Source organism: Natator depressus, chromosome 13 (genome assembly GCF_965152275.1).
Source record: "Natator depressus isolate rNatDep1 chromosome 13, rNatDep2.hap1, whole genome shotgun sequence".
NCBI classification, from domain to species: domain Eukaryota; kingdom Metazoa; phylum Chordata; order Testudines; family Cheloniidae; genus Natator; species Natator depressus.
Window position 1 is genome coordinate 161,988 of NC_134246.1, and position 15,361 is coordinate 177,348.

Here is a 15,361-nt window from a genome sequence, read left to right on the forward strand (position 1 = left end):
TGGCAAGAGGGGAGTACAAGGGTGAGAGCACGTTCCCAAGAACACACTGATTCCATCCCCCCAGATCCCTTTATATTTAACTTAAGCATTCCAGGCAAATGCAGGTGTGGAGGCCTTTCAGAGAGAGAGAGAGGGAGGGCATGCCTGAGATGTCATTTCCCATCTAATGGGGTGCAGCTACTTGGAATTTTACCCTGCAGTTTGTTTACTGGCAGCCAGTGCAGACTCAGAGTGCAAAGGACTCTTGCTAGTTCTTGCTCAGGCGGCAGGCAGCCACATTGTAAGCCAGCTAGTGGGAGAATCTGAGCAATCTTTGGGCTAAATCCTAGGCAGAGTACCTTGCAGTGGCACAGACTAGAAGTAACAATCTTGGTCAGAGGTTCTCAAACTGTGGTCCACGGACCACCCATTCAGGTGGTCCACAGACAGTTCCCTCTAAGGTGCGCGCCTGGGTGGCCGCACACAAAAGAATGAAGGGCCACCCACCTAATTAGTGGAGCCCACTAATTAGGTGCCTGGACCCTGAAGAAGATGCACATGTAAGGTGAGGTGATGGCCTTGGGGGGGAATAGGGGGTAGGTGGGAGGGGGCAATGGGTTGAGAAGAGGAGGTGTGGGGAATTTGGGACTGTTAGGGGGCTTATTCCTTCACCCACTTACTTCCCTGGTCCTTCTCGCATGAACAGAGAGCAACAATGCCCGACGTCCAAAGGTGCAAACAATTTGATGTTTATTGGAGTGAACGTCCAGCAAGCATGATTCTAGTTTCCTTCCTTAGTGCCCTCCTTCCCAGCTCTGACACCACAGAGCCTTACACCTGTGTCCCTGTTCCCATGCCTGCCCTTAGCCAAACATGATTCCAATTTTCCCACCCCCATTCCCTGTTCTCATTTCCCCCTTTTAGCAAAACATGATTCCAATTTCCTTACCCCCCCTGTTCCCATTTCCTCCCTCCCCCCCGCAACTTCCTGATTGACTGCAGACTATATAGTAAAACTTGTTCTCCTTTGCTATACCTTAACCAATCATTTTCCTGAAATTTAACTAACCAATCCTAACATATTGTAACATGATTATGTAACCAATTATATCCCACCACCTTAATTAGTTTACACCCAGCAAAATTAATTATACAGCAGACAGGAACAATCACAGAACCAGACAGAGATTATACAGACAAACAATAGCAAAGTGGGAACTATAATGACAAAACAATACAGAAGTGTGGATTTCACATCCCAGCTATTGATAAGTGAGTTCTTGCCAGACAGGATGCTATCAAACTAAGTTTCCTTTTACGTCTTCTAGGCACTTCCCTTTCTCTGGAAGTGATAGGCATTATCAGGACAGGACTGTATTCCTAACAGCCCAATAGCACCTTATTTCAATGTGACTGGTTTGGAATGTGAGGATGTGACCGGTCGCTTCCCAGCTTGTGGCTGCCTCTGCTGCTTAGCCAAAGGCCTTAGCTTAAGAACAGGGCCTCAGACTGTCACAGTAAGAGAAGGACCTTACACCGGCAGACAGTGATTTTGATTCTTTCTTTTATACCTCTATAACTAGCCAAGTGATAAGAATACACCTAAATTCTTAGAGTACAGGCCTTTACAGACAGGCCTGAATATCTATATTTTAACAGGGACATGCAGGGCTGCGGTGGCCAGAGAAAGAGGCGACTTTCCCCAGCTCCAGTGCTGTGGCTTCCAGGGCGAGATGGCCCTCCTTCCCAGCCCCAGCTCAGGGGCTGCCACAGCAGGGGAGAGACCCCCCTTCTTCCGTGGCCCAGCTCGGGGGCTGCCATGGCGGGGAAAAGAGGGCACATCCATTGCATTAGAAAGGTAAGACTACTGATATTAAAATATGAGTTGTGTGCTTTTATTTGTAGAACAAAAAACGTTAATTATTATAGGGGTTTTTTTATATAGAGCTTTTACCCAAAGCGCTTTACAATAGTGAGCTAATGGTACAAACAACATTTGGAAAGATCATTAAGTGGTCCACCGAGACCCTCAGCAATTTTCAAGTGGTCCACGAAAAAAAAAGTTTGAGAACCACTGGTCTTGGTGTTTGTGAGTCCAAGAGCAGAGCTTAGGCTAATAAGATTGTGACAGACATCTTTTGAGTGAGAGGGTGATTATGAACTTTGCCAGAGCCTCAAAATTATTTTGCCAGTCAGCCTCCGTCCTCTCCACCTTGAGCTTAAACTGCCTGACTTTTGTCCAGGTAACTATCTCTGCAACACAGTAGGCGAGTAAGGAAGTAAGTCCAACTGGAGTCTGATTTAGAATAGCCACATCATACTGATTACATCACTCTGTATCGCCTCACAGTCCCCGTTCCCTCCCCCCCGCCCCCAGCATTTTCATGTAGATGGTGAAAAGGAAGGGGGAAAACCCAGACTGAAGCAAGCCTGTGGGAGCTGACAGCTGGAAAGCCTCAGCAAGGAAGAGTTGTCACCCACTGGGATCACCCCAAAAGACCCAAGATCACCTCTAAGGTGACTCCTTCAACTCCACCCAGGGCCTATAGATGTGTCAATATCACACGATGATCAATGGTATCAAAGGCTGCTGAAAAATCTCACAGAATTAGTCAAGACATCCCCTCTCTGTCTATTGCCACGAGGAGACTGTCAGCTATGGAGACCAACAGTGTCTATCTAGCATGCATGGTCTGGCCTGGAACATGAGCAAACTGGAGGATGTCAGATGCTGTTCATGTTGGACTCCCTCAGTGATCTTTCCTAGGCAGGCAAGGCCACAGATGGGTGATAACTGGCAAGGACATCATAAGATACCTATGGGGGCCATACAGAGGAGAGATCACCTTGGCACAGTGGCAGTATGGCCTATCTTGGCCTTATCCCAAGGGTATACAAGTGCCTAGTGGTACAGGTAAACACCAGTTCTCCACATTTGAGTGTCCCCCCCCCCTCTTTACACGCAAAGACATTGTTCTAATCAGGATTCTCTTGTTCTCCTATGGTTCTTAAAACACTATGAACTCCTATGGGGCTGAATAATAAAATGATTCCTTAATTATTCACAAAAGGCATCAGGGCGAGGATATTAGAGTCTGGAAAGCAATTGTAGGGTTATGGAACGGAATGAGGCTGGTTCAATGGGACTGAAGAAACCCCACTTAGTCCTAGGGCTAGAAGTTGCATTCACAGACTTCCAATGCTACAGAAACAACCTGCAACCCTGGACAGCAGAGATCACCACTAAGCGCTTGGTGGTGAGGTGAGGGCAGCCGTTCACCATCACTCTGCACTTCCAAGCCTGAGGATACCAGCCAGGAGCAGACACCATCCTCCTCATCACAGAGACTGGTAAGAGCTAGGACAGCCCCTGCAGAGACCAAGGAAGGGGAACCCTCCTAGCATAAGAAATAACCCCCGCTAAAGAACCCTGCCTGCCCTCCCGTAAGCGACTGAGAGGGACATGGAGAGTCCAGCCCAGCAGCTAGATGCTGACATCAGGAACTAAGCCTGAGGCCAGGAGCATAGCTGAGTTCAAGGCAGGAGGAGGGCTAGGAACAAGCAGGCTCAGGAGTAGTCACAGCTCAGCTGAGGATAAATACAGTGTGAGCAGCTGCTGGGCTTAAGAGCCCATCTGCTGACATTTCCAACCAATCAGGCAGTGTAACCACTCATGCAGCCTACTATAGGCCAGCTGCACTCATTAGGTTGCCTAGAGGTTTGCTCTGCTTCAGGCCAGATTCCTGACAAACACTGGGTCTGCCTGCCCCCTCCCCCATGTAATTTCAGTAGGTGCAAGGGGGTTCTGAATCCAACACAAGCATTCTGTCTTATTAGGATATGTTTAACCTTCCGTCTATCTGCCAAAGGGCCCTGACCTGACAGGTCATCCAGAACACAAGCTATATTCTCTTTGGTCAGGTCAGGCCTCAGGAGTAGCTGGAGGGCAGCCTGTGCATCAAACAGTCCCAGCTCCATGGAAATCACCTTGTCTGCTCCAGCCAGTGCAGTCATCGGGCAGTTTCTCCTGAAGATTCACATTGACTCTGGTACAGGTCACATCCCCTCCTACCAGTTGGGGGAGTTCATCCTGCTCTTTAATGCTTGGTGCCCAGGTATGTGGCTTGCCATTGGGTGGTTCTAACTTGTCTGTGCTGAGCCCAGGACAAACAAAAGGGATGTCTCTCCGCCGAGGTACTTCTCAGTGACTTCAGCCAGCATGGACCTTCCCACAGGGTTTCCTGATCCCCCTGTACAGCCCATCCAGTCCCAAGAGCCCACATCTCTTCTGGATGCTAACCCCAGAGAACAGTGTTCTGTGTTTGTACAGTGCCAAGCACGCTGTCAATGCTACCACAATCAAACCACAACAAGCAATTAATCCCAGTCTGAGGGAGGCTCTGACCCAGGCAGAGACACAGCTAATAAACACGTCACCTGAGAGAGTTTAAAACCTAGTAGTGAATGTTTTTCCCTTTGAATGTGTCTTTATTCTCCTGGGGAAGGAACACTGTGCTAGTGCGACACAAACAGCCTCTCAGGGCCTTTAGAGCTATCCCAATTGCTTCTCCCCATGAGCCTCTCAGTGTGAGAGGAGTGGACAGTTCAGTGCCCTGGATCCACATCCATTGGACCTGCTCCTTAATGTGGTAAGGACACACTTTCATAGTGCAGTGACTCCAGCATGGGAATGGAAAGCTTACCATTCCCAGCTCCCCATTAATGCTACTGTCAGGGTGAGTTCTGAAGAGCTTTGATACTAAAGAACTCATGATCTATGGAAGCAGCATTGACAGAAAGAGAAAAGCCAGAAAGAAGGCAATTTCTGTATTTTCACAGCTATGTTAAATGAAGGGGGGTGGATAGCTCCCTTTTATGGACACCCAGCCAGCCAGTTAGCTATAAAACCCCTGTTAGGAGCTGTCCTCTAATTGCTTTACCTGTAAAGGGTTAACAAGCCCACAGGTAAAAAGAAAGGAGTGGGCACCTGACCAAAAGAGCCAATGGGAGGACTATAACTTTTTAAAATTGGGGAAAAAAGCTTCCCTGTGTCTGTGTGGTGTTGTTCTCCAGGAAAGAGGGAGCAGTTATGCTGTAAAAAGCTTTAAGTCACGTATGAAAAACCATCAATTCATACCTTGAACCTACTTATCTGAAACCCAAAATATATAAGTAGATCAGAAATGTCTAGAAAGATGCAATTAGGTTTTATTTTTTATTTTGTAAGGCTTGTGGACTCCTCTGTGCTAACCCCAGATGCTTTTGTTTTGTTTGTAACCTTTAAGCTGAACCCCAAGAGAGCTATCTGAATGCTTAATTTTTGTAACTGGGTTTTTTAAATCTAGCAAAAGCCTAAGTTCCAGATGTATTTTCTTTCTTTTTGTTTTTAATAAAATTTACCCTTTATTAAGAACAGGATTGGATTTTTGGTGTCCTAAGAGGTTTGTGCATGTGTTGTTTAATTAGCTGGAGGCAACAGCTAATTTCCTTTGTTTTCTTTCTCAGCTCTTCCCTGGAGGGGGGGTGAAAGGGCTTGAGGGTACCCCACAGGAAGGAATTCCCAAGTGCGTGGTGGCAGCATCTACCCATCCAAGGTCAGAGAGAAGCTGTGACCTTGGGAGTTTAATACCAGCCTGGAGTGGCCAGTATTAATTTTTAAAATCCTTGCGGGCCCCCATCTTATGCACTCGAAGTGCCAGAGTGAAGGATCAGCCTTGATAACAGCGCTTTATGTTCCAATTTTTCAGCTGGTGATATGTATCTAGCAATTCCTGGAAGGCAGGAATATGTAATGAATGACTATGGCTTAATCTACCAGGGAAACAAGAACTGGATCCATCCCTATCCTTGGAACTATGGACAGGTAAACTGGGCCTTCCCAGCAGCCTCTTTGGGATGGAACCCATGTTCTTATCTGTTACAAGGACAAAACTTGTCGCCAGCTCCCCTTGCTAAATGAGGCTTGCTGCTCCAGCTCCTCACTTTGGGATCATTCGGCTCTGCCACTTGTGAGCACGCATGCAGAGGCCCGGGGGTGGCCAGCTCTGGCTCCTGGAGTAATATGTGGCCTATAACTGCCCTTGTCTGTAATGCAGAGATTAGGTGCACAGAAGTTCCAGCGTACAATATTCCCTCTTGATCTGAGCAGCCCAGCCCTTATGCTGTGATCTGTTGCTCTGTGGGCAAAACCTCTGCATTACAGTTGAAGACTGCTGCAATAAGCTCCACTTTACACAAATTAGGTGTGGCACTTGGTCTTCCAGAAGATGCTAATGCAGCCCCTTTTGTCACTCAAAGGTTGGACATTTCACCTGTCCCAAGCATGGACTCCACTGCTATCTTTGGGGAAAAACAGGACCTTCTCACAGCATATGCTGACAGAGCCAGATCCCTGGCCCCTCTTTTAGCTGCATTGTATGCAGAGAGTGCAATGGGGTGTGGCTGGAGCAGGGGGCAGTCTTTGTCTAGCAGAGCCATCTCTGTGAGGCATCATTTAAAGCAGGCTTTTTTAAACTTGAAGTTAAACTGGGAGCCAAAATAGCCCCCCCAACCCTAGGACTGGGGGAGTGGAAGGGTGGCTTAGTCCCAAACAGAGTTCAGCTGTAACTGAGGATCTAGACCTCAGAAGAGTGAGAAGCTATGGGTCACTGTGCTGCAGGGGTGCTCATGCACTGCAGCAAGAAGGCTATGGGTCGCTGTGCGGCAGATACTCTGCATTTGAAGGGCTATAGGATTAAACATGCAGATGGAATTCTCAAGGGAAAATTTTAGTTGAAAAAAACTACACCATGACCCTTCACATTTGTGCCACACAAAGCTCTTCCAGCTGCTGCTCTCTGGCTCAGGAAGCGAAGAAGCGTGTATGTGTATATGAAGGGCTAGGCATATTTAATACAGAACATGGGAAGCAGGTCTCTATAACTCCTGTTGTGTAAATGACTAGGTCACGTTTCACAGGCAGGAAGGCATGATGCTAAGACGTGTCTCTTTCTTTCCTCTCTCAGTTTGAGGAGGACACTGTGGATATCTGTCTGAAGCTACTGGACAGGAGCTTAAACTTCCAGCGTGACCCAGTCAAAGAGTATTCCTTACGAAATAATCCCATATACATCAGTAGGGTGGGGAGCGCTACGGTAAGTGAAGGATTAATCATACTTACTTATCCATCACTGTACAGACACAGAACTCACAAAAGTCCTTTCTGCCACTCTAGTAGCAGCTACATGTCCCCTTCATGCCTTGCCAGGACAACTGTGTCATCCCCACAATGGGCTGTGGCTGCATCCAGGAGATGTTGTGATTCACCAAAAGATGCCCATGATGTGCCCCATCTATGCATGCCAAAGAGCTTTCTAGGCTGCAGTCTGCGGGTTCTGGTATCCCTGCTTCCTTCCAGATCAACAGCAATGTTGACAGCGGGGTTCTAGACGGGAACTGGAGCGAAGATTACTCCAGCTGCATCTGCCCATCTGAGTTGAATAGCAGTCGTCATACTGAGACAGTGGGATGCTGCAGGAGGTCAACCAGTTAAATATGGGCAATGCTGGGTCTTTGCAGTTGTGATGTGCACAGATAGGGCGAGTGGACACTGAAGGGTATGTACGTAAAATTAAAGTTCATGTTAACTCTGGGGATTAGCTCAGAAAGAATGAGAAACGAACATCCAACTATATAAAATGTGTTTATAACACAGCTCATTGCCACAATCCAAGGGAAGCAGGAGAGTCTGGGAGGTTGGGAATAAAACAGAGTTTCTCACCACTGAGCCATTCATTCACATCCAACCCACCTTGGCAAAAGACTCATGTTCTTCACTGTCCTCTAACTGGTAATGTCAGCAAAGAGGCCAGGGACTAGATGGATGATGGAGATTGAACAGGCGTCTCCCCGAAGGAATCCAGGCACACGGCAAAAGGCTGTGAGCGAGCCTGCACTGCTGCTGCTACCCAGGCTGGGGATAGACTGGGTTCCAGATCTGTGAATCTCACATTGTATGAGGAGAAAAACCCTTACTTTCAACTCTTCAAATTCTCAGTAAAAGCCAGGAGAAGAAACTAGCACATGGCTTTGCAGACTGAGGGCTCTGCGTGCCACATACAAGGCAGGCTCCATCAGATACAGGCTGACTTCAAAAATACTTGGTTTAGATGCTTCAGTCCTAGTAGCTGTGGCTGCTTTTCATGGCCACAGTCACCAGCTAACCACACGTACCCTAGAGAATAGACCTTGGAAATGCAACGAGCTGAAGGTAACTAAGGCACACAGCAGGTCTGACACAGCAGAGGGCTGTCACACCTGCACTAACCCCAACATGACAGTCTCCCTCTGGGAGAAGCAGCTCAGAGTTCACTGGAGAGGCAGCACTCGAACCCCATTACCACCCTAGATGGCAAGCTCCCAGAGAAGTTAGTTGATTCATACACAAACTGAAGGGAGATTTCAGGTCCACCTGCTCCTCAGTGCTGGCTGTTGTGACTCTCTCATTATAGGTAAAGCACAGAGATGGGGTCATGTCTATTCAGTCACAGGCTATGGGGTCCTATGGGGCCTGAGGATCAGCACTAGCCCAGTAGCTGTAACTTTCCTCTCCCTTTCCCAGTGATGAGATGCCTGGGGATCCCAACCCGTAACGTTACCAACTTTGAGTCAGGCCACAAGAAAGACAGCAACCTGATTATTGACAAGTTCTATGATACCACAGGCAGGATCCTGGCTCTGACAGCAAGGACAGTGTGTGGTGAGATCGGCTCTGGCTGCGGGTCCCTGTATTCAGCTCTGGGATGGACAGGCTAGGCTACACCCTCCCAGGTAGCCCAGGAATGGAAGGGCCCCGCTTTCTTCCTCTGCTCCATCCCTCTGGCCCCCTAGAAGCCCTCAGAAGGACACTTCAGGGCTGCAAAAAAGTCTTTCAGAACAACAACGAATGCTGTTGCAATCGAAGCCTGGGAGAAGCAACCCCTCCCCCCCACACACAGCAAGAGGTTGGGGGGGGGGGACAATATGGGATCATCTTCACTGGCATTGCAGCACCCGCCTCACTCCCTTCCCTCAGCTTGGGCACTTTGCAACTGAATTTAACTGACCTGAATGTTGCAAGGTGACAAGGAGCTGCCCAGTTGACACAGCAGCAGGGGCGCTGGAACAATTTGTATAGTGGGAGTGCTAAGAGCCATTGCAACAATCTGTAAATCCTGTAAATGATGGAAACCATTCCAGCACCTATGCACAGCAGCATGGATCTTCCTGGCTCCCACATGCAGCTTGGTAACATGGCCGCTTTCGGCTCCCACGTGCAGCACAATGGCTCCCCAGGGCCTCACCCTAGCGCAGTGACTCACATGTGTCACACCCTAGTGGGGCAGTTCCTCCAGCTCTCAAGGGCCTCATACAGCAATCACATAAAAATTATCTGCAAAGCAAATCCTTGTCTCTATTTCCTCCTGTAGGAACTTCCATGTCTGGAATGAGGGCTGGATGGCACAAAGGAACCTGCCCCCAGGATACTCAGGGTGGCAGGTACTGGATGCAACTCCTCAGGAAACTGGCAATGGTAAAGGCTGGTCTCCTCTCTGTCTGGTCCTTATGCACAGGCGCTTCAGCTCTGCAAGAGCCTGGCTCACTTTGCTAACTTTGCTTCCTCTCTGTAGGGGTGTATTGCTGTGGTCCTGCCTCTGTCATAGCCATCAGAGAAGGGGACCTGAACCTCTGTTACGATCATAGAATATGAGGGTTGGAAGGGACCTCAAGAGGTCATCTAGTCCAACCCCCCTGCTCAAAGCAGGACCAATCCCCAATTTTTGCCCCAGATCCCTAAATGGCCCCCTCAAGGATTGAACTCTCAACCCTGGGTTTAGCAAGCCAATGCTCAAACCACTGAGCTATCCCTCCCCCACTGTATGTTCTCCATGGTGAAAGCCGACTGCATTGCCTGGCTTGTCTATGGAGCAAGGAAGGAAATACTTCACCGGGACACGCACTCTATTGGGAACCACATCAGTACCAAGAGCACTGGGAGCGACGAGTGCGAGGCTATCACCAATAGCTATAAGTACAAGGAAGGTACAGAAACATCCAGCCCAGGCTGCTCTTCCAGCACTAGCCACAGCACAAGGACAGGCTTGCACAGTGGTATAATACAACAAACCAATTTGCAAACTGAGCTGGGAAGGCATCTATATCTCACTTAGCTGGCAGAAAGTGTCAGCTGTAGGGAAAGGAGATCTGAGGCCTTAGAGGTTCTTCAACCTAGACTGGGCCTCAGCCTCTCTTCCTTTGTTACGGATGGTTGGACATTTTTCCAGCCCAGCTCTGCTGAGTTTATGGAGAGCAAAGTACCAGCGCTGTTTCTCTCTTCAAACCAGCTCCCAGGAGGAAAGGCGGGTGTATGTAAAGGCCCGTGCCCAGGCACAGCACAAACCAATGAGAAGTCCTAGCACAGCAGGGCCCAACAGGCTCCTGCCAGGAGCCCTGAGATTCTCACCGGCTCCACCCACCCCAGGAGAGAACCATAACCAGGAGCCACGGAAAGTGGCACAAACCTATCTGAAATTTAAAATCACTGAGTCCCCTGAAATTGGTCAGGACATCAAGTTGATCCTGCTAGCTTGTAACCTGGCTTTTGAGTATAAGAATGTAAAGCTGAGTGTGAGTATCCAGTCCATGCTGCACAACAGCACCCCCCTGCCTCCCTTCTGGCAGGACACACTGTACATCACTGTCCATCCCAAAGAAGGTAATTTTCATTGCTGCTCTAATCTTGGTGCAGGGCCCATAGGGACACTGCATGGGCTCAGGAAGTCAGCCCACCAGGCACTAGGGAGCATCAGTGGAGCCCAGAGTGCCTGGCCTACAGCTCTGTGAATATCTGTTCTGTTTGTAGAGAAGATCATTCCATGGATGATCTCATACCCCTACTATAGGAACCATCTGCCCTAGACAAACTGGTTCAGGTCACTGCCATGGGGGAGGAGACCACCACCTGGGAGAAGCTGCTCGTGAAAAAGACCACCACCCTGGCTTACCCTGCTATCCTCATTAATGTATGGCAATCTTGTGTAGTTAATTGTTTCCCCTAGGGGCTGAAAGCCAGGGCCACGCAGGGTTGGGAGGGAAAGGGAAGCAGGGAGAACTTCTCCTTTAGAAAGGAAGCTCTGTCTCTGGAGCTCTTGCAGGGAACAGAGAACCCCCACCAAATGCTGCTCTTCCAGAAGACAGGGAAGACTGTCTGCTGCCCACTGTGGATTAGGCAGAGCCTCCATCCATCTAGCCTGACGGAGAGAGTCTATCATTACTAGCACGCCCACTGTACATGTTTACTGCCTCCAGAAGAGAGGGGAGCAGCAATGTCCACATTTTATCATTTAGGAACTGGGACTTGTCCCCAGACAGTTGGCAGTCCGTGGGTAACTGGGGTTAGAGTTGGGAAGTTCCTGGCACCCACCCATGGATGACATCTCTCTGACTCAAAAGAGTCAGAAATACCTCATCTGACTATTCCTATCCATCTGCTGCTATTGCTGCTGATCCAATCACAAGCCCACCTGGTTGTGCCCACTGTACAGAAATGGGTGAGCAGCTGCTGACTTCAGCTAGATGAATGGCACTGCAAGCTCAGCACAGCCAGCCATCAGTGCTCTAGAGACAGGACAACACTGATTACGTCTATACTGCAAATAAACCCCTTGGTCTGGCCTGTGCCAGCTGACTCAGGTTTGGGCTAACATGCTATTTAATTACACCGTAGACTGTTAGGTTCAGGCTGGAGCCTGACCTCTGGGACTCTCCCCCAACACAGGGTCCTAGAGCTCAGGTTCCAGCCTGAGCCCTAACACCTACACTGCAATTAAACAGCCCCTTAGCCCAAGCCTTGCAGGCCCAAACCAGTCAGGATGGCTACAGTGTTTAACTGCAGTGTAGACATACCCACTGACAAGCCACTAGCCCTATTGGCTCATCTGCCTTTAGTAAATGGGGACCTCCAGTGGCCAGCATGTGAATAGCAAATAGCACAGCATACAGAGAATTTTTAATACCATTTCACCAATGGAAAAATAATGAAGTTACAAATGAAAATAATGTATGGGGTATGTATACAGAACAAAAAAAACCCTGTAGCTGTAAGTCTCACAGCCCAGCTCTGCAGATTTGGGCTCACGCCATAGTACTAAAAATAGCCACGTGACATTCCAGCTCAGGCTCTGAAACCCAGGGAGAGAGGTGGGTTTCAGAACATGAACCGGAATGTTTACACAGTTATTTTTAGTGTCACAGTATGAGCCCTACAAGCCCAAGTCTGCACACTTGGCCTCTGAGGGTATGTCTACACAGCAACTGCACACCCACAGTTGGCCCGTGCTAGCTGACTCAGGCTAGGGCTGCAGGGCTGTTCCACTGCTCTGTAGACTTCCGGGCTCAGGCTAGAGCCAGGCTCTAGTGCCCTGTGGAGTGGGAGGGTCCCAGAGCTAAGGCTCCAGCCCAAGCCCAGAAGCCTACATAGCAATGAAACAGCACTGTAGCCCGAGCCCTGCTACCCCAAGCAAGCGGGCATGGACCAGCCGCGGGTTTTTCTTTGCTGTGCAGACATACCTTGAGACTCACTGCTCACTTGTTGTGTAGACATACCCTTAATGTCCACTGAAAGACTCTCTTGGTTTCTTTGGACAGGATTTGCATACTCTCCAACAGCTGACACACAGAAGGGGGTAGTTAAGCTTCAGTTCATGCTCCCCTGAAGCTGGCCACAGCCCTGTGCAGCATGGGAAGAAGTTTTTAGTGGCTCTAGGCGGAATAGAGAATGATAAGCTGGAGGCAGCTGCTTAGGTTATAGGAACAGGGCTGAGGCAGTCATGAATGTTAGAAGAAGTTGCATTTCCGACTCCTCTGCATTAGTCCCAGCTAACAAATACTGCAATAGTGGGGGCAGGCTGGCACTGGAGCACAGCATCTGTCCCCACCTCAAGCTGGGTCACATCAGAGCAAAGATCTATACAGAGCATATGGTGGGGATGAAGATCTGACACATTTTTAGATGCATCCAGGAAAGTACCTCAGAAAGCAAGAGGAAGAATGCTCTAGGAATTAGGACACTAGCCCGAGACTTAAAGACCCAACCTCAATTCCCTGCTCTGCCACAGACTTCTGCCTCATAGAATCTACAGCCTTGAGTTAGTTGCCCTGCCCCTCAAAGGGAGTTAGACAGATGTCTCCACTCAGGATTCACAGCTAAGCACCCTCTCCTGGAGTTAGTCACTTAAGCCAGGTCAGCCCTTCCTGCAAAAAACAAACCAAAAAAGAGAGGTACTGGTGGTGCCTGCCCCCGCCCCCTTATGCCAAATAGCCCAGGAGTTAGAGCACTGACCTGGGACGTTGGAGACCTGGATTTCAGTGTGCAGCTGCAGGATCCATACAGCATCCCCTGGCTTGCTGTGCACTAGCACTCTGTGAGACAAGCCCTAACACAGACAGACATCAATTGCAGCTGAAGAGTGTGAAACTGACCTCACTTTGTATGAGCCACTCATTTGGAGCAGGAAAAGCCAGATCCTGAGAGAGAAGGGAAATTTCTGCAGTTGCTCACAGTGACTATCAGGGGACAGATATACCCCATCACTGTAGCATTGCTCAGCCTGGCCCCTCCCAGCACTTGCACCCCTTATAAGATGGTTACATGGCCCTATGGTTACAAGGCTTACCCTGAACAAGCCGCGAAACAAGTTGGGAACCCCTGCCCTAGACGGAATATGTGGCTTGGAACTGACTTCTCAACTCTTATTCCACATGGGCCAGGTCAGCATTCATTCCCCTCTGATGACTTCAGAGGCCTGTATTAGAGCTGGTGCGCTGTCCAGTTCCTAGTGGGACAGGTGTCCACACGGCATTTTATACCAATTGGTGATCTCAGCAGGGAGGCCAGGGCTGAAAGGGAAATAGAGACTGAACTCCCTTCTGTTCCCTGTCAGGAGAGCCCCTCCAGCTGTGGGATGGTCATGCAGGCAGAGGGTGGTATGGGAGAAGCTTGCTCTGCACTCTGTATGTTGTTGCTCGGCTGGATGAAGGACCATGGCACCAAATCACATTTAAGGCAATAACCCCCTAAGCACCTGCCCTTCTCTTTTACAACCATATGAAGTGCATTCTGGCCTCTCTCTTCAGGTCTTGACGCCGGTTGTGGAGAAGCAGCCATTTGCTCTCCAAGTGGTAATTGCCAATCCCCTCTATGAGCCGGTGGCAGACTGTGTCCTTACTGTGGAAGGCGGCGGCCTGCTCAAAGAACAGCTCAGCACCGAGTAAGTAATCGGTATTTTCTTCTGCGTGGCTGCTCAGAGAGATGGGTCATAGGTTATCTGGGGTCTATTCCCCCACCACGTGTGCCTAGCTCTTATCATTGGGAATTCAGTCCCCAATGAGGGGAGGAAATAGAGCTGCTGAGTTACCAGTGGAGAGAGGGTCAAATCTGGTGGGAACACTGGCTTCCAGGAAAGCTGGGGAAACAGCAGAGTAGGAGGCAAGAATAGCAGCCAGCAAGGGGAGCGGAGGGCAGGGCTGGGAAGAGCAGGTATTTTACGTGAAGTCACCATTATTTCCGCTATTTAGCATGGGAGCCCTCAGACCCCAAGAAAGGACCAGCATCACTTTCCAAATCATCCCCTTCAAGAGCAGCCAAAGGCAGCTCCAAGTAAACTTCAAGAGCAACAAGTTCAGGGATATCAAAGGGTACAAGACTCTCATGGTGGCACCCTACACTAGATTTTAACAACTCCATGATCATAGCTGTGCAGCCTGAAATGAAATTCACAGAGAAGGAGCGCAAACTCCCCACACAGTGTAATGCAACAGCAGGAAGTATCCAAATCAGGAGAATGACCTTTCACCACAGTAGCTACTGGAGCACAAGGAAAGTGCTAAGGTTGAGTCCACGTCCATGCAAGGCTCCTGCTAGGTAGTACACTGGTGCAGCAGCTCCTAAGCTCCTGTGGGTGCCTGGCCCTGTACCCCAGTGGCTGTTTAAGGCCAGATGAGCTGGGACAGCAGAACCTGCTGCTACAGTCCATTCTTTTGAATTAACAAGATACTGCAATCCTATCAGTCTCCATTGCCAGCTTGGTTATAACACAAATAGACTCCTATCAGAGGAGCCTGCTTCCTCCAAGTCCTGGCTAAGGGTGCTAGGCAGTAGGAGCTACTGCATGGCAAGCCTGGCACTGCACTGCAAGCCTGGCACTGCACAGCCCTGTGGGTAACTACATCTTGATGCAACATTTGAGTGCTCTTGAAGCTGGGGTCTGTTCTTATTCAGACTCCGTGATTATGGAGAACCTAGAGCAAATGGGAGGTACAAGGGCAGAAAGGGGCACACTGAACAGCTCTGGATCCAGGATCACCT

The 15,361-nt window shown here is 49.3% G+C and overlaps 2 protein-coding genes across 4 annotated transcripts in view; one reads left to right on the forward strand and one right to left on the reverse strand.

The window, feature by feature from the left end:
• Positions 1 to 15,361, reverse strand: part of CCNDBP1 (cyclin D1 binding protein 1) — a 78,742-nt gene that overhangs the window by 49,379 nt on the left and 14,002 nt on the right. The window lies entirely within an intron of this gene.
• TGM5 (transglutaminase 5) lies at positions 3,096 to 14,731 on the forward strand. The gene is given in 15 exon segments (XM_074970054.1): positions 3,096 to 3,330; positions 5,727 to 5,842; positions 6,984 to 7,112; positions 7,376 to 7,458; positions 7,460 to 7,560; positions 8,579 to 8,686; positions 8,689 to 8,716; positions 9,426 to 9,529; positions 9,627 to 9,700; positions 9,873 to 10,038; positions 10,340 to 10,711; positions 10,859 to 10,906; positions 10,909 to 11,018; positions 14,131 to 14,264; positions 14,572 to 14,731. Coding segments are annotated over 15 exon segments (1,968 nt in total).